Source organism: Sphaeramia orbicularis, chromosome 20 (assembly GCF_902148855.1).
Source record: "Sphaeramia orbicularis chromosome 20, fSphaOr1.1, whole genome shotgun sequence".
Taxonomy (NCBI): Eukaryota; Metazoa; Chordata; class Actinopteri; order Kurtiformes; family Apogonidae; genus Sphaeramia; species Sphaeramia orbicularis.
In genome coordinates, this window is record NC_043976.1 from 5,726,597 (window position 1) to 5,752,978 (window position 26,382).

Consider the following 26,382-nt stretch of genomic DNA (forward strand, 5'->3'; position numbering starts at 1 on the left):
GACTTCATAACAACAACAACTGTCACTGGAGTTGCCATCATCCTGATGATGACCAGATGAGCTGGTTGATAGATGGTAAAATCAATCAATCAATCAAACTTGCAGAATCACAGTCCAGAAGAAGAAGAAAACAGAATGCACACCATATAGAAGTATGATAAATACATACCATACAAAAGCACAATAGAATAAGATTATACAAAAGTATGAATAATGATTAAAAAAAACATAATAATACAATGTTTAAAAAGAGGTGAAGAGGTGGAAAGTGTCCTATGAAAAAGACTAATTCCACTGATGACTGTTAGATACCAGCTTCAAAACATCCCACCTTCAACAACATCGCTCTACTAAGTCTGTAAACTGTGTCCATTTACATTTATATACTCTTTTTTCTGCACACCATTATACATAAAATGTATAAAAGTGCACAGACACCATAACATCACCTATTGGTTTTTGGAGTTTCAAGTTTGCTTTTTGAACCAGATGTAAATGTATTTGAACAAGAAGAAATAGAGCAATGGAGGACAGGGGAGCTAATGTTAATTATTGGCACAGCAAAATGATCATCTTTGAGAAGCATTGCTGTAGCAAAAGTACTTGATGGTATATAACTGCTTAACCACAACAGAAGGAACTATTAGCTTCTATTAGCTGTTGTCATTTACGGTGAAAACATTTTACAAAGGTCTAACAATGCACATTGTTGCTTTTCCAGGTACAGCTTTTTTTTTTTTAGCTTTTCCACTGTGTGAGAAAAAAAGATCTCCCGGTAATATACACACGGATGCACAGCAAACTGAAATGTAACTGTTAGAACTACATTCTTGTCCTGAAAAAAATCTTAAAATGTTTCAGCTCAGAAATTATGACACAGACTTTTAAGTTCCTTGGTTGTTGCCTTGCCTTATAACTGAAGACCATGTCAGAATAGTTTATGCTGTTTCACTGTGACATCCAATCAGGCTGAGGGAGGACTATACCTGTTCCTGAACCAAGCTATGTGCCAAGTCAAGGTGAGTAGTTCTGATACTGGCAGTGGAAAAGTATCAGTCGAAGGTCCAAAAAAGTGAATGATACAAGAATGTATGGACCAAGAGAAAAGATCAATGGACGTCAACTGGAAATAGCAGCTAGTGGGAGTCAGGGATATTAAAATTTAAGAAGCTTGTACTGGCATCACTTTGAAGCAGAGGTTGTTGGTTGGTTAATGACAACACTCCTTCCAGTATCATAATGTATTGGTAATGTAAAGATCAGCACTACAAAGACTGAGGACCACAAGAGCGTAAGAATAAACATATGGTTCATATGGTATGGTGTGATATAAAGTAAGAAGTATTAAACACCTTCAATTTCTCAGACAAATTTTCATATAAAAAACAAAAAGAACTAGAGGCAAACTCCTCATCTCTGTGATAGCAGGGTTGACCTCAAGGGCCAGAGTGCAAATCAGACAGAACAAGGATGACTTCAGTATCATCAGGGGATAACGGCTGTTGTTTGCGGTGCATGAAACACACACATTAGAGAAAAACCACAAGTAAACATTATTCAGATTTTTAAGCATTTTTCATGTGCCCAAAAATATCCTTTTTTGGGAGGTGGAGGCCAAATGATATGTTTGCACTGCACTCACTGCATCATTATCTTGCAATTCTTCACAGTGGTAGGTTGAATTGCCCTCTCACACTCGCGGTGGGTTTGTGTGTGTGTTCTGTGTCCTCACTAGGTCACACCTCTGTTCTCTCATTAAAGTTCTCTCTCTCTCGCACTCACTCTCTGCCCTCCTCTATCCCGTGGGAACACAATGGCAGCCTATTGTTCTAGACACAGCTTGGTTTTTTAAAATGGAAACAATTTGTGTTTTATACAGACCAGGGCAGTGCGGCTTGGTTTTTCTTACTAGGCAGGCAGCTGTGTTTTCTGAATCTGATGACCTGATTTTGTGTGTGTATGTGTGTGTGTGTGTGTGTGTGTGTGTGGTTCCCAGAAAGCTTTGGTGTGTTGATGATTTAAAAACGATCAGGTTGAGAGGGCTCATTATTCCGCACTCTTCCAGTTCTATGTTAGGGAGTCATATATAAACAGTGTCTGTGCCGATGTTTGTCTGTTAACACTTCTCCGCAGAATGAACACTGTCTCAGTCTGCTGCTGTCTTCTCTGTTTGCCTCGCACCCAGCCTCTGTTTAGTGGTCGGAAGCCAATATCCCATCTTCCAATGGCAGAGGTTCACCATCAGGGTTTTTTTCTTCCCTCTCACTCTGTCCTTTGCTGTCTCTTTATCCACCTTTCCATTCGCATGAAGCTGCACCACAGCTTAATGCCAGGATTATACCTCACCTCTGCCAACTCTCTTCGTTCCCACTGTTGGACTGGGACACACCCTGAAGGACACTCTACTGACTTTCATATACATCACTGAAAACACACATCGTATAGTCAGAGCACAAAAAGTGACTTGAGTGTGTTTGTGTGATATAAAGACCTCATTTGGACACATGAGCACCAAACCAGACTGGCGGTCTGGATTAACACAAAAATGTGAGCATTATATCCATTTTATATGGTGAATACAGGCATTGTGGAAGAATTCAGATCCTGACGAAAAAACTGAAAGTGCATGAAACTTTGGAAGTTAATAAATGTGGGTGAAAAATCTGACTTCAGTAAACTATTATCAGTAAAATGTTTGTAATAGATATAGACGGACAGACAGACAGACAGGCAGGCAGGCAGGCAGATAGATAGATAGATAGATAGATAGATAGATAGATAGATAGATAGATAGATAGATAGATAGATAGATAGATAGATAGACAGACAGACAGACAGACAGACAGACAGACAGACAGACAGATAGATAGAGTATACTTTACTATTATTATATTATAATATTCTGTATTATCATGCAAAATGGTTCTGTCTGTCTTTTTTTTTTATCATTAAATAAACACATGAATCAGCTTTTTATTGCTGCAATTTGTCAGTGTGGAGAAAATTTTCAGTCCTTTTATTGCCCTGGATAAGATCTGCACTGTAGTAAAAAAAAAAGCACATCATCATAAGCATTAAATAAATGAATGAAAAGTACACATGAAAAGTACACATTTGCCTCAGAGATGTAGTAGAGAATCAAACAGTTAAGTATGTGTCAGCTCTGCAAATTACTTTTTACTCACTTTTTAACATCCAGTGTTGACTCATTTCAGGGATAGGATTAGGGTTGCATTTGTTAAACACAGAAACCAGAAGACGTTCCCTTTAAAATGGAATTGTGTACATTCATTTCATTTGAAAGCCTGACACTTCTGTTACATCACTCACTCTGTCTCAGGGCAGAGCTCTGTCTTGTTATAAAGATTTCTTTATTATCTTGTTTTCCATTGGTCTCCTCATTCCTTTGTGCACATCAATACATTTACATACCTTGGAAAATGTATGTGTATTTGTTGCAGAGTTGTTAAGGCTGACTGGCTATACTCAGATCTTAGTATCTAAAACACACATTAGATTTACTCTTACAGATTATTCCACATTCTCATTCAAAACTGAATTTAAAGGACAAGTTCACAAAAAAAAAACAAAAACTGTGAAATCCACGGCACTGAAATACAAAACCATTTTGTAACTTCAAACTAGGAAAAACTTGTCCAGGTAATTCTTGATAACCTACAGACTTCCACAGTTCCCAAAGTGGGTGGCACACACCACACAAAAAAATACATAAACTCCATTTTAAGCAACACTGAAAAACATCTAAAAATAGAAGTAATATCGAGATTACCCAGTTATTTTCTGGAAAGTGTCATCTGCAGCACTATTTATAATAAATATGGAAACATTGTGAGTTCAAATTGACTATCAACCATTTAAAAAAAAAAAAAAAAAAGATTGTTAATTCTAAAGTAAGTATTTTTCTCTAAATCAACAAAGTAACACAGCAGGAGGTTGAGTGAGTAATAGAATTTTGTGACGTCTAGTGGTGAAGTTGCAGATGGCAGCTGACAGAAGCCCTCCTTACCCACCGATACAGTGCCCAAAAAACAGTAAAAGTCCTTTGTTTGAACAAGTGTGTGTTTGGTCTGTTCTGCATTTTTTAATTGAAGGGAATATAAACTCTAGTTGACGCTCAAAAATACACTTATGTATAGTTTCACTTCCATAAGATGGAAAAAGAAGATGAAGTCCATTCTCAGCTACTGTAGAAACATGGTGAAAGGCAGTCTATCCCCTCTGAAGGTAGGAAACAACTCATTTTAAAGGTAGCATAAACACAGTTCTTATTTCCATGTGGTTATACACTGAAGAAAACATAATTATGAATATTATATCCCATTTCTGCGATTAGATCCTCCTCCATCTTGGGCCTTTAATATACTTTATGTGACCTGTTTCATGTCCACATGACAGTTTAAAAATTTGGGAAATACTCTTTGTACTGGAACTATTTTCTACCAAAGAAATTAGTAGGCAGAGAAGCTTTAACAACAGTGAAAGATACTATGTTCATTTTTAACATGGAATTTTAAAGATGAGGATAAGGAAAATTTTAATCATCTGTGTATTGAAGCCAAAGTGTTCACAACTGAACTATACACAATCATAACTAGATATTATTAAATCCAAAAATATTTAATTTTAAGTACCCTCTTTAACTGTCCTTACTGTGATTACACTCGTCTCCCTATCTTTGTAAATAAATCCTTCAACATAAACACACATGCGCTCATTTCTTCCAACCACACTCTCTGTGCGTCTTAGTCACTGCCACCATGCTGTCTTTCTTCTCCCAACAGGCCACTGCTGAAGAGACTTAACTCTTGATCTGGATGGAACAAGTGCCTTCTCCTCCTCCTTCTCCCTCTCCACACTGATTCCTAAAGCCCAACCTGAATCCAATGAGTCTTGGCAAAAGCCACCACATTAGAACAGCAACAACCCCCACCCCCACCCTCACCCCATGCCATCCCTCTCCCTGTCCCGCTCTTTCTCCCTCTGTCTGCCTTTCTCCTTGCCTAACTGTGGAAAAAACCAATTGTAGCCAGTCTATCCACATTTCTGGATCCTGAGATAAGGGGTCCTCATCATCACTGTCCACGAGTGGCTCATTGTCATCTCTGTGAGCATTGTGTCTCTTGTTGCTCTTAGGCGGATGCTGAATTATGCCGCCACTCATCAAGTCAGCGAACACACCATCAGAGTCTCAAATCAGATGCTACAACTAACATTCCTCACCAATACTGAGGAATAAATCTCTGAGGGTTTCTCTTTGGAGACAAAACAAAGGAGACATTAATGGTAAAAGAAACCCAGCAAAATATATCTTGTTTGTCCAAAATATGAAAACAGTAATGATAGAAATCTTTCTCTATTAAGAGCAGCAATGAAGGAATCTAAACATTCAGTCTATTTTTCCACATTAGCATGACTTTTCTTCCATTCACCTGGATGAATCCACAGCTCCTAAAGTGCCACAGAACTCTCCAAGATTCAATAACTGTCTGGCGTTTGCTGTGACCTAATTTGAAAGGCCCTCAGTGGCTGCCATCAAGCTCTGCTGTTTTTGTTGAACATATTTCTAAGAAAACTAAGTGTTACACAGCACCTTCCTTCGAAATAAGCCACTTGAAAGGTGACTTCTTGGCCTTGCATTTGCCAAAAAAAACCTCTGACTCAGATAGTGGTTGATGATGAATGCAATAAACTGAAGTAACAGTCACATATTTTTGCAATCTGCTTGCATAAATTCTATTTTTAAATTACTGAAGGAGCACAATTGCAAGAAAACAATTCAAAATAAATAACAGAACAATGACGGTGTTTTCTGAAATCATTATTTCTAATCAAAAAAATGTTTATTATCTGGATTTAATCAGTGCACTTACCGAAGAAGCACATAAAAATCTAATTATTGGAAACTTGCTTTTGGCTACTGACTAACTTTCACTTATTGGTACTTTTCCACATCAGTTGAAGCCCTGGCAAGATCTCTACAGGCTACTGTACTTAGCTACAACCAGTGTCCATAAAGGACAGAACCTGAGAAAATGTGCCACTGTCATCCTCATGGAAAATGTCCGAGATCTCTCAGCCCGCGTCCGCAGAAACGTTGCCAGTTATTTGGTGTATAATGATCTATATGATATTGGACTGTGCAAAATCTGGTACTGAGCAAGAAGAAAAACATTCATCCAGATTCCTGCCATTTAATATCCCATTAAAGGGTAATTTGGCATGAAATCCCTGGCATGTGTGATGGAATTTTACTGCTCCTTGTGTTCAATGAAATTCCCCACAGGTTTTGGACCATATGCATGTAGGTGTGTGTGCATGTGTGTGTTTGTACTGGATGCATGGGTTGGACGTGTGTGTCCATGTGCTTACGAGGTTTGCAAATGGTACGTATGTCTGTAAGTCCTCTGAAAGCAGGCAGAAGCTTTCCACTGAGGTGAATTTGCACTCTCCATCTCCTACCACATCTGACTGCCCTCTGTAGTCACAGATAACACTGAGGACTTAGGCCTATCCACGACTGCCAACTGGCCCAGTAGTGGACTCTGTAGTGAATGGGGCGACGGTTGCCATGCACGCCACTTTTGCTTCAGCCAATCGTGATTGTTTAACAAGCAGAAATTCTGCAAAAGAATGTGTGAAGAGACACCATTTGTGCTGTAAGTTCAAATTCTTTTCCTCCCCACTGGTTAAAAATGTCAGACATTCTGTCACTGTCAAAAACAAAGTGGGGGAGAACATTTGGAGAGTTAATCTGATTTATTCTATGGATGTTTTTGTCTGTGTAACTGATTCAAGTAGAGATTTATGTGAATCTGCTAAACAGGAAGACATTTTATCTTAAATAAAAACACAATGATTTTTTTTTTTTTTTTTTTTATAAAAAAGAAAAAGAATTTGTCCAGGACAAAAATATCTGGAATGTGCAACACACGCAAAGAAGAGAACTGAAGGGTAAGCAATGCAAACTCAAGTATAAAACTGTTTTCTCTGTCTCCCTCTCTCATTTTCTAAGTTTCATTTTCTCCACTTATTTTTTTTTTCTGACTGGGTGATCAGATCAGAAGGCCCCGGCAGGTGCTCATTCCCTTGAGTCAACACAGCCTCGGAGAACTTTCCATGTGTGGATTCAAAAGCTTCTCTTGCATGTAACAGAGTAACACTTCTGTGAAGATGCCAGAGCCCACGAAATCCAAGAGGGAGGCGTCAGCGCCAAGAAATGATATTAACCATAGAGATAAAATAGTTACTCTCTATTAAAAACAGCAGGCCAGCCAGGTAAATTAATCCTTTTTTTGGGATTTACATTATTAAAATCTGGTAGAGAGGGAGTTATAAGTCTCTCTTGGTCTATCCATCTCTTTATTTCTTTCACCATCTGTGAGTCCCAGCAGGTGCTTTGCTCTGGAAAAAAAAACACCGCGTTTGTTCAGGTCACAGGGTTTGAAGCCTTTCGATCAGGAAGGTTATAACTGTCATAGTTGAAGATGCATTTCATATAACCGACCCTCACCCCAAAACACACACTTACACACTCACACATCACCCCCACGCCCTCTGGCAGAGGCGACTTCATGCTCAGATAATATGAAACACATTTTTCCGTTTGGTGCAGCTTTGATTGAAACAAAATAAAAGCTGCTCTCCCCCCCTTTACAAAACCTCCCCATTCCTCTATCACTCCATCACCTACACCTACAAGTAAGTCCATACTGAAACACACAGTGAAAACATTACTTTTGGTTATGAATTCTGCCTGAACAATGGCCCAGTGTTCACAGCTGAAGAAGAGCTTGGACAGATCTGACCTTGATTGTTTGCAGCTCAGACAAGTTGAAACATCTCACTTGGAGTTTATTTCTTAGCAACAAAATGCCCTAAATAAAAACCACATGGAAGTCTGTGAGACAATTTTTCAGGAATTATTTCCTAACAATAGGTGTTGAAAGCTGTACAGGAGCAAATTTTGCACATGTGAGAAACAATAAAACAATAGCACCTGACTGATGTGCTTTATCATGTTTTATCTCACTCTGGAGGGGGGTTCATTCTGCAGAAAATTAATGGCCCATTGAATAGAGAAAAACAGGACTTGATACCGTTGACACGACTGACTATAAAAACATCAGTAACAATCATGTAATCTTTACTACATGACTGCAATACATTTAAATTGGTCTTGTAACATTCATCAGGTTAAAAGTGATGCATTTAAGCATAAGAGTTACTTTTGAGCTGAAGTTTAGATTCTATTTTAGCCAAATGATGACTAATGCATGCATTTTGGCCTTACACTTGTTCAATTATGATCCTCACCAGAAGCTTACATTAACTTTTTGCCCAGGGTGAAGGTAAAATGAAAAAAGGTGGAAGTTAAAAGGTTAATTTAAAAGTAAAATTCTGTAAGTCTAAAAAAAGACACTTATGCATAACATGCGCCCAGTGTGGCAGTACACAAACACACAGGCCTTTCCCCTCGCCTCTGCTCTCTCAGTCCGACCTCATGGCCGGATCAAAGACATGCCAAACAGCAGTCTGAAAGTGAGCATGTTCCACATGGCCTTGTTGTGTCTGGCCTGTTATAGCCTGGTCTGGGGAGCTGGCTGGGGAGAATTCCTCCTCTACCCAGTGTGTGACGTGATGTAAAATAGTGCATAGTTTTCTCAATTCTTCCAGTAGTCACAAGAATCACATTTAGCAACATAAACACTATATTAAATGAAAGTAGTGAGGTGGGAGAGAACAGTGTGACCTGGCAGCAGCGTGGTGATATAAAGACAGGCTGGAAGGCAGGCAGAGAGAGGCAGACAGCTGTGAAAAATGGACCAGATGCAGGAATTAAAACAAAATGTGCAGATGGAAGGGACAAAAAAAGAACAAAAGTGAAGGATGTCGTGTGAGGGAGACTCTCGAAGGGAAAGAATGTGAGAAATGTGGCTTCTTACCAGCCCGATAAACAAAGTTCGCCTCAGCCTCAGAGGAGGACGGTGATAGCAGGTCATCATCATACTCATTGGAGCTGAAGGAACCGGAGTGGTTCCTCTTACGAGCATCCATGACAGCATTGGCCACCATGACGTGACGCAGTGAGTCATTCAGGTAGCGGTGAAGGAGGCTGCTCTTGTACTTGGGTGGAGACACATAGTCCTCGGTCAGTGAGGCGGCTTCAGCAGCGGACCGCAGACCCGCACCCATACCCATGGCCATGCCCACCATGGAAGAGCCCTCCTTCTTAATGACACTCTGGTACATGGGCTTGTTGAGCTCCTCAGGGCCGCTATGTGTCCTCTGAGGGTTGTCTCCATCTGAATCAAAAATAGAATCATTAATTATTTCAGACATGATGGCATTTCACTTATGTTTTAGCTACACTTTAAAATACATGTTCCTTTCAAATGAAGTTTAATACATACACTTTGGCCTTACATTTCTTCTGTTACAATCCTAATTCTCAGTCTGAGCTCAAAGAGCTTAAGCTTAGGGCTAGGATTCCATGAAAAGCTTTTATAACCTTTATTTTTATAAGTAAGAATTTTTGTGATCCATTGTGGGTTTTAGTATTTTTTGGAAGTTTTTGGCCATCTCACTCCCAGTGGAAATGCAACAGCCTAACTTCCTAAAATAATTTTCTAACTTTCATACGTTCCAAAATCAAACCTGACTCAAAATGTGGCTATTTTAAGAAAATCTTGAGTCCAAACACCAGCACGGGGACATTTCCATCTGGCACTTATGCCCTCCTGTTGGCATAATTTCTACAGCAGAAAGCTCAGGTGAGACTTAAGACACATTACCAAACCAAAACGTATGGTATTCGATTTCCTCTCTGTCTAAAGCACATTCCCCATCTATCCCCATGCAGAAATAAATTATTTCCAGGGTGCTCCACAGCTGAAGGTACGGATCCGTACCTGATGAAAGGAACAGTGAGGAAGATAAAACACCTCACTGAAAAAAATAGATATCCTCTGGCAGGAGGGAAATCAGGGAGAAGTTCACTCTAGAAATTGTCTGCCAAGACTGTAATTTTGTAATTTGGTCAGGTTGGACATTTGATTCAGTCTGGGCCAAATTACAATTATGGCTCCAACATATCAGAACCACATGGAGGTACTTGGTCTCTTTCTCCTGTGCCAATATTTGAGGCAGAATTCACAGAGAGCTTAGTCTGAATGTCCACTTTGACACAATCTGTAATATAATAATACATCTGACCTGTCATTTTAACCATGTGGCAATGTACACCTAGTCAACAGCTCCTGTTCACACCTTCTTGAATCTGTCACTTCTTACCCAAACAGGAATGTAATATATAATGTATATAATGTATATGACATATGTCCCTATATCAAAAGCGATGTTAACGTGATATCTGGAAGAGGATATGTTATTATCTTCTTGATACATAGTAAAATATAAGTTTATAACATTTATGAAGAGAGACTGAATGTGTGCACATCCAGGAAAAACACCAAGGGTCAAGTCGAAAAATGTCTCTTAAAGCTATACCTACCGATCTGCCATGTCTCACAGAACTTTGAAATTCAGAATTTGAACATGAACAACCCGCCTCCCTCCAAAGCCCCACCGGCTTCCCCCTGCCTAAGCCATGATGCTCCCTTCCTCCCCTGACGCGGTGGAGGGGATAAAGGTGGAGGTGCGGTCTGCTTCAGTGCGGCCGTGGACCCCTCCCTCAGCAATCAGACACCTGCTGGGCTCCTTTACCATTAGGAGACCCTGTATTTAAGGGTTTGGTCTGTGCAGCGCTGGATCATTGTCTTCACTATACCTTACCACCTACAATAAAGGCTCCAGTCGGCATATTATGCCATACTGTGAGCAGCGCGGACTCCACTAGACATCTGAGGTTTCCAGTGGCGATTTCTCATAGACTGCAAGGGAAGCCCGGCTTCCCCTAAAATTACGAAAATTAAATGGTTAAATATGTTCGGTTGTGTTGACATTTCATTGACCACAAATGTGTTAGAACACGTTCATCTCCCAGACGAGTTCGTTCAGAATCTGCTTTATCACAAATCAACGGACGCGATGTTGTTCACTTCTCATCCATTCCCGTTGCGCTGTTTTCTCATTCGATCTCTGCTCAGTGTATTTGTCCGTAGACGCCGGGCGTCTATGGGCTTCAATGGAATGGAATGAGTGGAACAGTTTTTTTCATTGCCTGAAAACTGGACGGTAATTGGATAAATGCCACGATGTTGTCCCGCCCCCGGACGCCGGACGTCACAGGGGTAAATGGAGCTGTTGGCGGAGCTCGGCCGGGCTGGACGCCAGAATCCCATGTGCTGATTGGAGGATCAGTCGAAAGGCTGAACCCCGTTTGATTGACAGCTATTTTGAGATCTACTCCTTCACTGACACAGTTCAGTTTAATACCGTCGCACATTCTGCTGCGAAATCAAGAGAGAAACCACTACGAAATTACTCGTTCATTTCTTGCACTGTAAATAAAACACTCATTGTACTTCCTTGTTTCAATTTAACGTAATTTCAGCGTTTTCTTGTTTCAGTTACATAATTTAATCATTTCTTGTTCGAGTTGAATATTGTTTTGTAGATAGTTAAATCAATCAAGCTGTCGGCTAGGTTGGAGTGAAAGGAGCATCTCTGGTTTAAAAAGGCTGAAGTCTTACACTCACAACACAATGGGCCAAGGCAATCTAAGCAGAGAGGACACTGGTCCAGTCCCTGGAAAAGACGCCTACTTGGTACGATAAGGTCACTGACCATTTTCTTAAAAAGGAACAGAGGGCCGAATGTATGTTTAAATAACTTGACAATTTTTTAAAAATTTTTTTATGTAAGCTGACAATGAGCTTCCCCTGTCTGAAAGACGAGCAGCCACCACTGGAGGTTTCATAGTCCATACATTTATCATCCTACATCATCCTACATTGCGTGACACCAAGTACAGGTATGCGGTCATAAAAATTGAGCTTTGGATGGATGTGTCTGCGGAGTTCCGGACTTCATCTCCATCCTTCATTCACAAGACTCTGACTGCTGCAATCAGGTTTTTCTGTTTGTTCCTCTTAGTTGTTTCTGTTAATAAATCTGTTTTTTCCCTTCAACACCATGCCTATGAGTCTTATCCATTCACATCCCCAAACAGGAGGAGCAGCGCGAGTGGCACATCAGATTCAGGGGCACCTGTATCTGATGCGGGACGGCAGTAATGAATGATAGACACAATGCTTATTCAAACCGAATAAAATTATTGGTTAGACTTATATGAGAAATATATGAGCATTAAACATTTTTGAGTTTTAAAACTTGGTGGATTTCTTTTACATTTTAGTTTGCCACATGCTTATTAGGAGCATTTTAAGTTTATAAAAGAAAAGTCAGCGCATAATTAGGCTCCATGAAGGTAATTTAATTGTCTTTAAAACATTTCCTTTGGGGCAGGCAACTTTCAATTTACTTGATCGTCCCCACACCTGAGGAAGATGGTGACTGTGTAAACATTTTAGGTTTTTTAAAACCTGACAGTGCAAAGTCATATAAAGTAATCATAGGTAAATTTGTACTTGTATATATATATATATATATATATATATATATATATATATATATATATATATATATGTATATATATATTCTCTAGGGGTTACAAACAACACAGGGTAGTTCCACTACACACTATATGTAGCTCACATATCAGACTTTCCATATTTTTTTATATTTTTGCCTGCTAAAAACCTCATTAAAAAAACATTGAAACTTGTTCATCCACAGTACTAACACCCCACAAGTTACAACAGTACTTTACCTGTTATCTCAGAAAATGAGTTGGCGAAAGACCCCGGTAAGACAAAAAACTTCATGTCAAGCAGAGAAGCATGTATGAATCTTTTTTTTTTTTTTTTAGGCCCAAGCTGAGTAAAGCCGGTGCAGGGCCTATTGAGTCTGCAGTGGGCGCATGGGGACGAAATCGCCAATGACGCGGTCGCCTTTCGCCACTGTCGTCACTCTCACACATATTCACATTCACGGCACTGAGACCTTTCCGAAAATGTACATGACGTGCACAAATTGCATATTTACACCTACTCAGAATGAATGGGAGTCAATGGGACATGCCCACTCAGGGTCAGTCACGTGGGTGTAAGTGCACGACACATGACATCTGACCCCACAGACATGTGGGGGACCTCGAGAGCTTTCAAATAAAGCTAAATACATGGTTGCCACGGAAACGGCTATATTGTTCTTGCTCAGATTATTATTATTTTATTTTTATTTTTAGTTTTTAGGCTCGAGCCAAGTAAAGCCGGCGCAGGGCCTATTGAGTCTGCAGTGGGTGCATGGGGACGAAATCGCCAGTGACGCGGTCGCCTTTTGCCACTGTTGCCACTCTCACACATATTCACATATGAGACCTTTCCGAAGATGTACATGACATGTGCACAAATCGCATATTTACACCTGCTCAGAGTGAATGGGAGTCAATGGGACACGCCCACTTGGGGTCAGTCACGTAGGTGTAAGTGCACGACACGTGACATCTGACCCCACAGACATGTGGAGGAGCTTGAGAGCTTTCAAATAAGGCCAAATATGTGGTTGCCATAGAAACGGCTATATTGTTCTTGCTCAGATTATTAGGCCCTAGCCGAGTAAAGCCGGCGCAGGGCCTATTGAGTCTGCAGTGGGCGCAAGGGGACGAAATCGCCAGTGACGCGGGCGCCTTTCGCCACTGTCGCCACTCTCACACATATTCACATTCACGGCACTGAGACCTTTCCGACGATGTACATGACATGTGCACAAATCGCATATTTACACCTGCTCAGAATGAATGGGAGTCAATGGGACATGCCCAGTCGGGGTCAGTCACGTGGGTGTAAGTGCACGACACGTGACATCTGACCCCACAGACATGTGGGGGACCTCAAGAGCTTTCAAATAAGGTCAAATATGTGGTTGCCATAGAAACAGCTATATTGTTCTTGCTCAGGTTCTTATTAGGCCCGAATCGAGTAAAGCCGGCGCAGGGCCTATTGAGTCTGCAGTGGGCGCATGGGGACGAAATCGCCAGTGACGTGGGCGCCTTTCGCCACTGTCGCCACTCTCACACATATTCACATTCACCGCACTGAGACCTTTCCGACGATGTACATGACATGTGCACAAATCGCATATTTACACCTGCTCAGAATGAATGGGAGTCAATGGGACACGCCCACTCGGGGTCAGTCACGTGGGTGTAAGTGCACGACATGGGACATCTGACCCCACAGACATGTGGAGGACCTCGAGAGCTTTGACATAAGGCCAAATACGTGCTTGCTATAAAAACGTTTGTATTGTTCTTGCTCAGATTATTATTAGGCCCGAGCCGAGTAAATCCGGCGCAGGGCCTATTGAGTCTGCAGTGGGCGCATGGGGACGAAATCGCCAGTGATGCGGTCGCCTTTCGCCACTGTCGCCACTCTCACACATATTCACATTCATGGCACTGAGACCTTTCCGAAGATGTACATGACATGTGCACAAATCGCATATTTACACCTGCTCAGAATGAATGGGAGTCAATGGGACACGCGCACTCGGGGTCAGTCATGTGTGTGTAAGTGCACGACACGTGACATCTGACCCCACAGACATGTGGGGGACCTCGAGAGCTTTCAAATAAGGCCAACTATGTGGTTGCTATAGAAACGGCTATATTGTTCTTGCTCAGATTCTAATTTTTCTCCTGCTCTTTGAGCTCAATTTTGACCCTCTGAACATTTACGAAAACTCACCAAATTTTGCCTAAAATTCAGAAGTGCGAGAAATTGAATTTACATTTAGGTTTCGTAGATGTCGGTAAAGAAATGTTGCGGCAGCGCCCCCTTGAAAAGTGGAAATGCATTGCGCCAATGGGAGCTCGTCTAACATAAAGTTTGTCGTAGAGCCATGAAAATCGGTACACAGATTCATCATGAAAAGACAAACAAAAAATATTATTATGGCCACGCCCCTAAACCAACCCTTAGTCGGCCATATTGGATTGAAATTTCCAAAATGCTGAGTCAGCATTTTCGCTGACATTGTATTTTAACTATCTCCTACTAAGCCGTTTGGCTGAATGAGCTCAAAATCGGTGTACAGTATCTAGAGAAGTGGGACATCAAAAGTTATCTGAATTTTTTGAATCGGTGTCACCGTTTCTGTGCAACAAGGTTACAAACTTTGCGAAGTTTTTTTGAAAATTTGCCATCACAAAAATTGCTTCAGCTCAGACATACAAACACCGATTTGGCTGAAATTTGACTCAGACGTCCATCTCCCAGGCATACACCCATTTATTGAAAGAAATTGAAATTTCGCACTATAGCGCCCCCTACAAATGTACATTTACAAAAATGACATCAGTTCGGACATACGAACACCGATTTGGCTTAAATTTGACTCAGACATCTGTCTCCCAGGCCTACACCTATTTGTCAAAAGAAACTGAAATTTTGCACTACAGCGCCCCCTACAAAAATTTTTAGTATAAATATATATATAAATATAAATAAATAAATAAATAAATATATATATATATATATATATATATATATATATATATATATATATATATACTTTTTTTTTTTTTATTAAAATTGCTTCAGTTCAGACATACGAACACCAATTTGGCTCAAATTTGACTCAGATGTCTATCTTTCAGGCCTACACCCATATATCAGGAAAAATTTAAATTTGGCGCTATAGCGCCCCCTACAATTTTACCTTTCCAAAAATTACTTTACTTCAGACATACGAACACCAATTTGGCTCAAATTTGAAGCAGTTGTCAATCTCCCAGTCCTACACCCATTCATCAAAATAAATTGCCATTTCGCTCAGTAGTGCCCCCTACAAATTTACCTTCACGAAAATTGCATCAATTCGGACATACGAACACCAATTTGGCTCAAATTTGAATAAGTTGTCAATCTGCCAGGCCTACACCCATTTATCAAAAGAACATGCCATTTCATGCAATAGTGCCCCCTACAAATTTATCTTCACGAAAATTGCATCAGTTCGGACATACGAACACCGATTTGGCTCAAATTTGACTCAGTGGTACATCTCGCAGGCCTACACCCATTCAATGGAACAAATTGAATTTTGGCTCCATAACGCCCCCTACAGATTTATTTTTACAAAAATTTGTTCAGTTCAGACATACGAACACTAATTTGTCTCAAATTTGAGTCAATTGTCAATCTCCCAGGCCTACACCCATTCATTAGAAGACATTGAAATTTGGTGCTAGAGCGCCACCTTCTGAACGATGGACATACTTCTACTGGACGTGCCCGTGGCGAGGGCCTTTAGATGCCGCTTGCGGCTTTAATTTTTCTTTCTCCTGCGCTTTGAGCTCAATTTTGACCCCCTGAACATTTACGAAAACTCACCAAATTTTGCCTAAAATTCAGAAGTGCGAGAAATTGAATTTACATATAGGTTTCGTAGATGTCGGTAAAGAAATGTTGCGACAGCGCTCCCTTGAAAAGTGGAAATGCATTACGCCAATGGGAGCACTTCTAACGTAAAGTTTGTCGTAGAGCCACGAAAATTGGTACATAGATTCATCATGAGGAGACAAAAAAAAATATTATTATGGCCATGCCCCTAAACCACCCCTTAGTCGGCCATATTGGATTGAAATTTCAAAAATGCTGAGCCAGCGTTTCCCCTGACATCGTATTTTTTACTATCTCCTCCTTGGCCGTTTGGCCAAATGAGCTCAAAATTGGTGTACAGTATCTAGAGAAGTGGGGCATCAAAAGTTAGCCAAATTCTTGGGATCGGTGGTACCGTTTTTATGTGACGACATCGCAAACTTTGCAAAGTTTCTTTGGGAATTTACCATTGCAAAAATGGCTTCAGCTCAGACATACGAACACTAATTTGGCTCAAATTTGACTCAGATGTCTATCTCCCAGGCCTACACCCATTTATTAAAAGAAATTGAAATTTTGCGCTATAGCGCCCCCTACAAATTTTTTTTTTTTAATTTTTTTATTCAAATTGCTTCAGTTCGGACATACGAACACCGATTTGGCTCAAATTTGACTCAGTGGTAAATCTCACAGGCCTACACCCCTTTAATGGAACAAATTGAATTCTGGCTGCATAACGCCCCCTACAGATTTAGTTATACAAAAATTTCTTTAGTTTGTACATACAAGCACTGATTTACCTCAAATTTGAGTCAATTGTCAATCTCCCAAGCCTACACCCATTCATCAGAAGATATTAAAATTTGGTGCTAGGGCACCACCTGCTGAACGATGGACATGCTTGTACTGGACGCGCCCATAGTGAGGGCCTTTAGATGCCGCTTGCGGCTTTTTTTTTTTTTAATTAATTTTTTTTCTTTCTCCTGCGCTTTGAGCTCAAATTTGACCCCCTGAACATTTACGAAAACTCACCAAAGTTTGCCCAAAATTCAGAAATGTGCAAAATTGAATTTACATATAAGTTTCGTAGATCTCGGTAAAGAAATGTTGTGTCAGCGCCCCCTTGAAAAGTGGAAATGCATTACGTCAATGGGAGCACGTCCAATGTAAAGTTTGTCATATGGCCACGAAAATTGGTACACAGATTCATCATGAGTAGACAAAAAAAATATTATTATGGCCACGCCCCAAAACCAACCGGAAGTCGGCCACATTGGATTAAAATTTCCAAAATGCTGAGTCACCGTTTTCGCTGATATCATATTTTAACTATCTCCTCCTTGGGTGTTTGGCCGAATGAGCTCAAAATCAGTGTACAGTATCTAGAGAAGTTGGGCATCAAAAGTTAGCTGAATTTTTGGGATCAGTTTCACCGTTTTTGTGCAAGAAGGTCGCAAACTTTGCAAAGTTTTTTCAGAAATTTGCCTTTACAAAACTTACTTTAGTTTGGTCATATTATCACCGATTTGGCTCAAATTTGAATCAGTTGTCAATCTCCCTGGCCTCCAGCCATTTATTGGAAGAAATTGTAATTTTGCGCTATAGCACCCCCTACAAAGTTACACATTAATCTGAAAAATTTGAAATTGTGCTACATAGCGCCCCCTACAAATTTAATTTTACTAAAAGTGGTTCAGTTTGGACATACAATCACCTATTTGGCTCAAATTTGAATAAGTTGTCAATCTCCCAGGCCTACACCCATCTGTCAGAAGACATTGAAAATTCACACAATAGCGCCCCCTACAATTAATCTTTATGAAAATTGCATCAGTTCGGACATACAAAAAGCGATTTGGCTCAAATTTGACTGAGTGGTACATCTCCCAGGCCTACACCCATTCAATGGAAAAAATTTAATTTTGCCTGCATAGCGCCCCCTAAAGATTTACTTATACAAACATTTTCTTTAGTTCATACATACGAACACCGATTTACTTGTACTGTACGTGCCTGTGGCGAGGGCCTTTAGATGCGGCTTGCGGCTTTGATTTTTCTTCTGCTTGTCCAGCATCCTAACAGCAGAATGGCAGTCTGGCTGCCTTTTGGTGCTGAACAAATTTGCTTTGCCAAGGGTAACTTCATAAAGTATATGAACTGTGTACTGTGTTTATTATGAGTTTTGTTGAACCACATTTCGATTGGGGGGGGGGGGGGGGGGTTGTTGAAGGGGAGAGAGAATAAGGTGGCGAAGACCCTCACAAGGAAGTATCAACAATACAAACAGCCATGGTGATAATTATAATGGTAACAGTAACTACAACCAGAACTGAGTTAACTGGGCAGAGGAGAGTGAAAAAACAAAACAAACAAACAAACAAAAAAATACAATAAAATACATAAGACCTATTAAATGATGAATATAAGAAAAGAAAGCATGAACAAAATATCATATACCACGTTCGCACAAATAATACCTGTAACAAATAATACTAGTAACAAATCCACACAACATCAGTTGTTCTCATTAATCTGCTGTGACAGAGTGAACAAGGCAAAGAGACTGAGGTGAAGAACACAGGCATGCAACTGCAACTGTACTCCCTCCAAGGATCAGGGACTGACAAAGTGGGCCCCAAGGCCCTGCCAACCAGCAGACACCACAGAGAGGGGGGATCCAGCCCGCCCCCCTGAGAGGCGACAGTGCGCCCGCCCCGAAGACAGTCGAGGGAGGCTCCCGCCAGAGGCCCCACAGCAGCCAAACACAGGCCCCAGGGGGCCAGGGATGCCAGCCACCACCCCCCCATCGGGGGCCAGCCACTCAGGGGCAAGCGAGGCGCCGGTCCCCGAGCCCCACGAGCCCAGGAGCCACCCGTCCCCCCGGGCAGGGGGTCCTAACCAGCACACTGGGCGGCCGGGCCGGCCCAGACAGCCACCCACCAGCCAGTGCCCACCCCGATGCCACGCCTAAGCACCCCAGGGGCCCAGAAGCCCACCAACCGTCCATACTCCCCATCTCACCAAGCCCAAACCCCACACTCCCTCCAGTACCCCACTCACCCACACAAGCATATGCACACACACCCACTGACACCCAGACACACACACCACCCATCCCACATGTTCGACCACTCTCACACATACACCCACACGCACAAACACCTCCACCCATGCCCATACAAACACCTACCCACATGCATGCCCACACGCACACACCTACATGTACACACATACCCACACATGTACCCACACCCATCAACACCCATCAACAGCCCTTCCCACCCACACACACCTGCATGCACCAGACACGCATACCCGGAGCGCTGCCACCCCCAGCAGCGACCAGCACCGCTGCAAGTCCCCCCAAGGTGAGGCACCCAAGCGCAGCCCCAGCACCAACCACAGCCCAGAGCGGCAACACCAGCTGCCAGAAACCCCACCGCGGTCCACCACCCAGCCAGCAACTGCCCCCCCGCACACACACATCTTTCCCAGTCTTAACGTATACTGCAGCAGGCAAGAGGGTGGCAACCCCCCCCCCCCCCCCCCCCCAACCACAAACTCATGTGCCACATCAGAGGGTGGCACCCCCCCCAGCAATGCAGCCAGGTGAGTCCCAAGCCAATGGTCCAACCCCCCTCCCCCCAGGCCCCCCATCCTGGACGGCAGGGGTGTGGGAAGACCCCCCCCCCTCCCCCTTCACCTCCCCATCAGTGTTTTGAAGTGTGAGGTGTCTATGCAAGCAGATAAAACTGAGGAGCTGAAACTGCGCACCACTGAGGGTGACGCCACACAGGGGCCCACCCACCCGTGCGCTGTGTGGCGCCCACCAGGCGCCACACAGCCCTCCCCCCAAAAGTGAATGTGTGGTGTTAGTTAGTGTTTCTGTGTGTTGTGTTGTGGGTGGGTGTAATTAAAATTGAGGAGTTAGCCACTCCAGGGTACCACAGAGGGGGGCTGTTTTAATGACCCCCCCTGCCCTACCCCCTTGGGACATGCACCCTCCCCAAGACCCTATGTGCTTTGTGTGATGGGGGTGGGGAGGCGAGGGGTTGGGGGATGGTATGACTGGGAGGAAGTTTCCTCCCAGAAGACGAGCCAGTTGACATTCGGCACCCCCGTTCCCCAGTACCTGCCCCCAGGCAGGGGCCGCCAGGGAGCAGGGCGGTCAAGAGACCCCGGGCACCCAGCAACCATAGCCAGAAGGCCGCCGCACCCCCAGAGGCCACTCACACACTCAATCATCCTATGCGGTCGAGGGGGCATGGATCCAGGACCAGCCACCCCAAAGCCCCCCAAACAGGTGTGGGGACCCACCACACTTCATACCTCCCCAGTCTTACACGCACTAGGGATGCAGCAATCACCGGTGCAGTGCCACCCCGCAGCATGAGACCCAGCGACCAGCACCCCCGCCCCAGGTCCCAATCGCCACCATGGCGGCACCCCACCCCAAGAGAACCCCTGGCGACACCCCCCACCCCCCGTAGGGGCAGCAACCCCCCAGGCACACCTGCACAGTCCCCCTCCCCCACCGCCACCACCACCACCACCACACCACAGCCCTCCCTCATTCACCAAACATACATGTACATCAGTGGCGGCTGCTCGTCTTTCAGACAGGGGAAGCTCATTGTCAGCTTACATTAAAAAAAATTACAAAAATTGTCAAGTTATTTAAACATACATTCGGCCCTCCGTTCCTTTTTAAGAAAATGCTCAGTGACCTTATCATACCAAGTAGGCGTCTTTTCCAGGGACTGGACCAGTGTCCTCTCTGCTTAGATTGCCTTGGCCCAGTGTGTTGTGGGTGTAAGACTTCAGCCTTTTTAAACCAGAGATGCTCCTTTCACTCCAACCTAGCCGACAGTTTGATTGATTTAACTATCTACAAAACGATATTCAACTCGAACAAGAAATGATTAAATTATGTAACTGAAACAAGAAAACGCTGAAATTATGTTAAATTGAAACAAGGAAGTACAATGAGTGTTTTATTTACAGTGCAAGAAATGAACGAGTAATTTTGTAGTGGTTTCTCTCTTGATTTCGCAGCAGAATGTGCGACGGTATTAAACTGAACTGTGTCAGTGAAGGAGTAGATCTCAAAATAGCTGTCAATCAAACGGGGTTCAGCCTTTCGACTGATCCTCCAATCAGCATGTGGGATTCTGGCATCCAGCCCGGCCGAGCTCCGCCAACAGCTCCATTTACCCCCAGAGACGTCTGGTGTCCGGGGGCGGGACAACATCGTGGCATTTATCCAATTACCGTCCAGTTTTCAGGCAATGAAAAAAACTGTTCCACTCAGTCCCATTGAAGCCCATAGACGCCTGGCGTCTACAGACAAATACACTGACCAGAGATCGAATGAGAAAACAGCGCAACGGGAATGTATGAGAAGTGAACAACATCGCGTCCGTTGATTTGTGATAAAGCTGATTCTGAACGAACTCGTCTGGGAGATGAACGTGTTCTAACACATTTGTGGTCAATGAAATGTCAACACAACCGAACATATTTAACCATTTAATTTTCGTAATTTTAGGGGAAGCTGGGCTTCCCTTGCAGTCTATGAGAAATCGCCACTGATGTACATCCACACCCACATATCTGCTCCATCGGCCCCCCCACACACTAGCACACACCGACACGCACACACACAGTCGCTCATTCATACTCTTAGGCACACATGAACACATGTTCACGCACACCGACACACACCGGCACACCCACACACACACCGACACATAAACGCACACACACACACACACACACACACACACACACACTCCCCCACCCCAGGACTCCCAGGCACTAGCCAGATATCAGGGCATGCTGCTTGCTGCTGCCCCTGCAGCAGCAAGCTCAGGCCAGCCCAGACACCCCAGCGCACACTGGGCCCCACCTCCCGGGAGGGGCAGCACCCAGCACCCAGGCCCCAGGAACCCCACCCCGCCCACCAGCCACCCGCCCAGCCACCCGACCCGGGAGCCGCCAGCCACCGACCCAGACACAACCCGGAGCCCCCTGCCCCACCGCCACAGGGCAGCATGTATGAATCTTATGTAATTCAGCTTATAATTAGTGAAACAGAATTTAAGCGTCTGTCTTAGTGTGCACTTTGTTGTGCTGTGGTAACATTGACTGTTATGACAATATGACCAATAACTTTCAAACCTGAGAAACTGGCCTGAAATATGTCGTCACTTCATTTCATATATAGAATGTCTATATACGTAGATGTAACATGCATGGGTCAGTCTGCTACTGTAACTACAAAACAAGCTGTACCATTTTAGGTCAGTGACAGGAATGTTTGCTGGGTCAGAGGGGTTAGATCTGACCCCATAAATAGACTCTGAGACAAAAGCACAGGCTTAAAAACATAATGGAAGGCCTTTTGGTGCATGGGTCAGAAGTGGGAGCAGGCTGCGGATAGCTTCATAACCATAATGTGACAGGGAAAAGAGTCAGGCAGATATACGCAGCCTCTGGTGGTACAGTGGCCTGTGGCGGACACAATGCAAACACCATGCACACATTCCTCTGGAAGCCACACGCTCTGCCTCTCCTCCTCAAAAATGTAATTAAAGATTGCTGACACTACAGTGCTCTTCCTCTGTGTTCATTCTTTTACTGCACGGGTATATAAAATTGATTTTTTTTTATTTCCTGACCATGTTTTCAGAGCTGTCAGTGACTAGAAAAAGAAGACAGTACCTCCCTTGAGGATCAGCATGTGTGCATGTGTTTGCAGTAAATGCACGGCTGACAGAGGAGCTACTCATTTCCAATAGCAGGCTGGGAGACAGAGGTTGGCTCAGTGGAGTGTCTTAATGACAGCTCATTGTCTCTTATCTTATCTTATCTTATCTTATCTTATCTTATCTTATCTTATCTTATCTCACACACTCACCATTTATATATACCCAGAACACGGCTCTGCATAGTATCAGGCCACTTTAGGATATGCAGACAGAAAGATGGACTGGCCTTTGGCCTCATTTCACTAAATCATAGTTTTGGGGGAGCGAGAGGTATAATGTAAGGAGAAATTACCACTCTGTGAAAAGAGCGACAGGTTTACATCTGAATTTCTTATTCAAAACCAGGCTTTCTGATGTACATCTCTGATGTGACCATCCATCAGACTGATGGATGGAACTGCACCGCAAATGGAAAAATTTTTCACCATATATATTGATGCTTTACTGTAGACCTATGTTAAATACTGCCAATCATACAACTTTTTTTATGGTGACATACATGGAGATTCATGAAAAAATACTGTCACTGCTGCTTTATCAAATGCAAGCTTTTGAACAGCACTGCATAATATTACACTTTTTAGGTCATCATTGGAATCAGCCATAACTAAGAATTAATGGGTCACAGACAAAAAAAAAAAAAAAATCTAAAATGAGGGACTGCAAGACCAATGACCAGAATAGAAGACTAACAGCTGGCTGGGGCATTCAGGCAGGCATAGAGGATCATATGAACCCATGCCATTTGTCTTGGAATGGAGCAGAAGTCAGGAATTCTTAGCCTGTCATGATCCCTCTCTTTAAAATATGTAGCTTAACGGATGGAAATTCAGTACCGCACTATTGTGTGCAAGTGTGTAAGTAACTCTGCATTCACTTCCTCAGGTTTTACATAATTTCATGTGATCAGTTTAGTTGTTGTTGTGAATTAAACCATAAACACATCTCAATTATAAATGGAGGTCATATAAAATTAAAAGAGAAATAAAAAAGAATAGAAGCTGCTGTTTATGGGAGCTTTCACACCAAAGTCTTGAATCTTGGTCCAATGAAAAGATGGTCTGGATCAAACTAATCCATGGTTTGATCCATTCCTAGTGTGAAAAAAGCTTTTTGGATGGTTTAGACCTTTGGACCAACTACAGGACATTATAGCAGACTACTGTCGGTCATTAAACAAAGAAGGAACCAGAGGGGGAAAAAAATTAGCAGCTGTAGCGTATACGGCATATTTTTTTGTACAAATATGTTCCGACACTGTCCTGAAAAGTCTGCTTAGTAAAACAAATAAAATTAAAGCCGCAAGCGGCATCTAAAGGCCCTCACCACGGGCACGTCCAGTAGAAGTATGCTCATCGTTCAGCAGGTGGCGCTCTAGCACCAAATTTCAATGTCTTCTGATGAATGGGTGTAGGCCTGGGAGATTGACAACTGATTCAAATTTGAGGCAAATCTTTGTTCGTATGTCCAAACTAAAGAAAATTTTGTATAAGTAAATCTGTAGGGGGCGCTATGCAGCTAAAATTAAATTTCTTCCATTGAATGGGTGTAGGCCTGCGAGATATACCACTGAGTCAAATGTGAGCCAAAACGGTGTTCGTATGTCCGAACTGATTCAATTTTCGTGAAGGTAAATTTGTAGGGGGCGGTGTAGTGCAAAATTTCAGTTTCTTTTGACAAATAGGTGTAGGCCTGGGAGACAGATGTCTGAGTCAAATTTGAACCAAATCAGTGTTCGTATGTCCGAATTAATGCAATTTTCGTGAAGGTAAATTTGTAGGGGGCGCTATTGAGCGAAATGGCAATTTCTTTTGATAAATGGGTGTAGGCCTGGGAGATTGACAACTGATTCAAATTTGAGCGAAATTGGTGTTCGTATGTCCGAGCTGAAGCAATTTTAATAAAAAAAAAAATTTTTTTTAACTTGTAGGGGGCGCTGCAGTGCACAATTTCAGTTTCTTTTGACAAATAGGTGTGGGGCTGGGAGAAAGATGTCTGAGTCAAATTTGAGCCAAATCGGTGTTCATATGTCCAAACTGATATCATTTTTGTAAATGTACATTTGGAGGGGGCGCTATAGTGCGAAATTTAAATTTCTTTTAATAAATGGGTGTAGGCCTGGGAGATACACGTCTGAGTCAAATTTCAGCCAAATCAGTGTTTGTATGTCTAAGCTGAAGCAATTTTTGTGATGGTAAATTTTCGAAAAAACTTCGCAAAGTTTGCAACCTCGTCGCACAAAAACGGTGACGCCAATTCAAAAACTTCGGCTAACTTTTGATGCACCACTTCTCAGAGACTGTACACTGATTTTGAGCTCATTTGGCCAAACGGCTTAGTAGGAGATAGTTAAAATATGACATCAGCGAAAATGCTGACTCAGCATTTTGGAAATTTCAATCCAATATGGCTGACTAAGGGTTGGTTTAGAGGCGTGGCCATGATAATATTTTTTCTTTGTGTCCTCATGATGAATCTGTGTGCCGATTTTCGTGGCTCTACGACAAACTTTATGTTGGACGAGCTCCCATTGGCGCAATGCATTTCCACTTTTCAAGGGGGCGCTGTAGCAACATTTCTTTACCGACATCTACAAAACGTATACGTAAATTAAATTTTGCACATTTCTGAATTTTGGGCAAATTTTGGTGAGTTTTCATAAATGTTTAGGGGGTCAAAATTGAGCTCAAAGCGCAGGAGAAAGAAAAATAAGACAAAAAAAAAATAAATAAAAAAAATAAAAAATAATAATAATCTGAGCAAGAACAATATAGCTGTTTCCATGGTAACAACATATTTGGCCTTATTTGAAAGCTCTCGAGGTCCCCCACATGTCTGTGGGGTCAGATGTCACGTGTCGTGCACTTACACCCGCATGACTGACCCCGACTGGGCGTGTCCCATTGACTCCCATTCATTCTGAGCAGGTGTAAATATGCGACTTGTGCACATGTCATGTACATCTTCGGAAAGGTCTCAGCGCCGTGAATGTGAATATGTGTGAGAGTGGCGACAGTGGCGAAAGGCGACCGCGTCACTGGTGATTTTGTCCCCATGCGCCCACTGCAGACTCAATAGGCCCTGCGCCGGCTTTACTCGGCTCGGGCCTAATAATCTGAGCAAGAACAACATAGCCGTTTCCGTGGCAGCCACGTATTTGGCCTTATTTGAAAGCTCTCAAGTTCCCC

The 26,382-nt window shown here is 42.7% G+C and overlaps 1 protein-coding gene across 3 annotated transcripts in view; it reads right to left on the reverse strand.

Moving 5' to 3' along the window:
• The window catches only part of mkxa (mohawk homeobox a), a 52,545-nt gene that overhangs the window by 13,514 nt on the left and 12,649 nt on the right, over nt 1-26,382 (reverse strand). For all 3 annotated transcript variants that reach the window (XM_030123798.1, XM_030123796.1, XM_030123797.1), the window contains one exon: nt 8,964-9,323. In XM_030123798.1, coding sequence (XP_029979658.1) covers nt 8,964-9,323 — 360 coding nt within the window. The remainder of the gene's footprint in view (nt 1-8,963; nt 9,324-26,382) is intronic.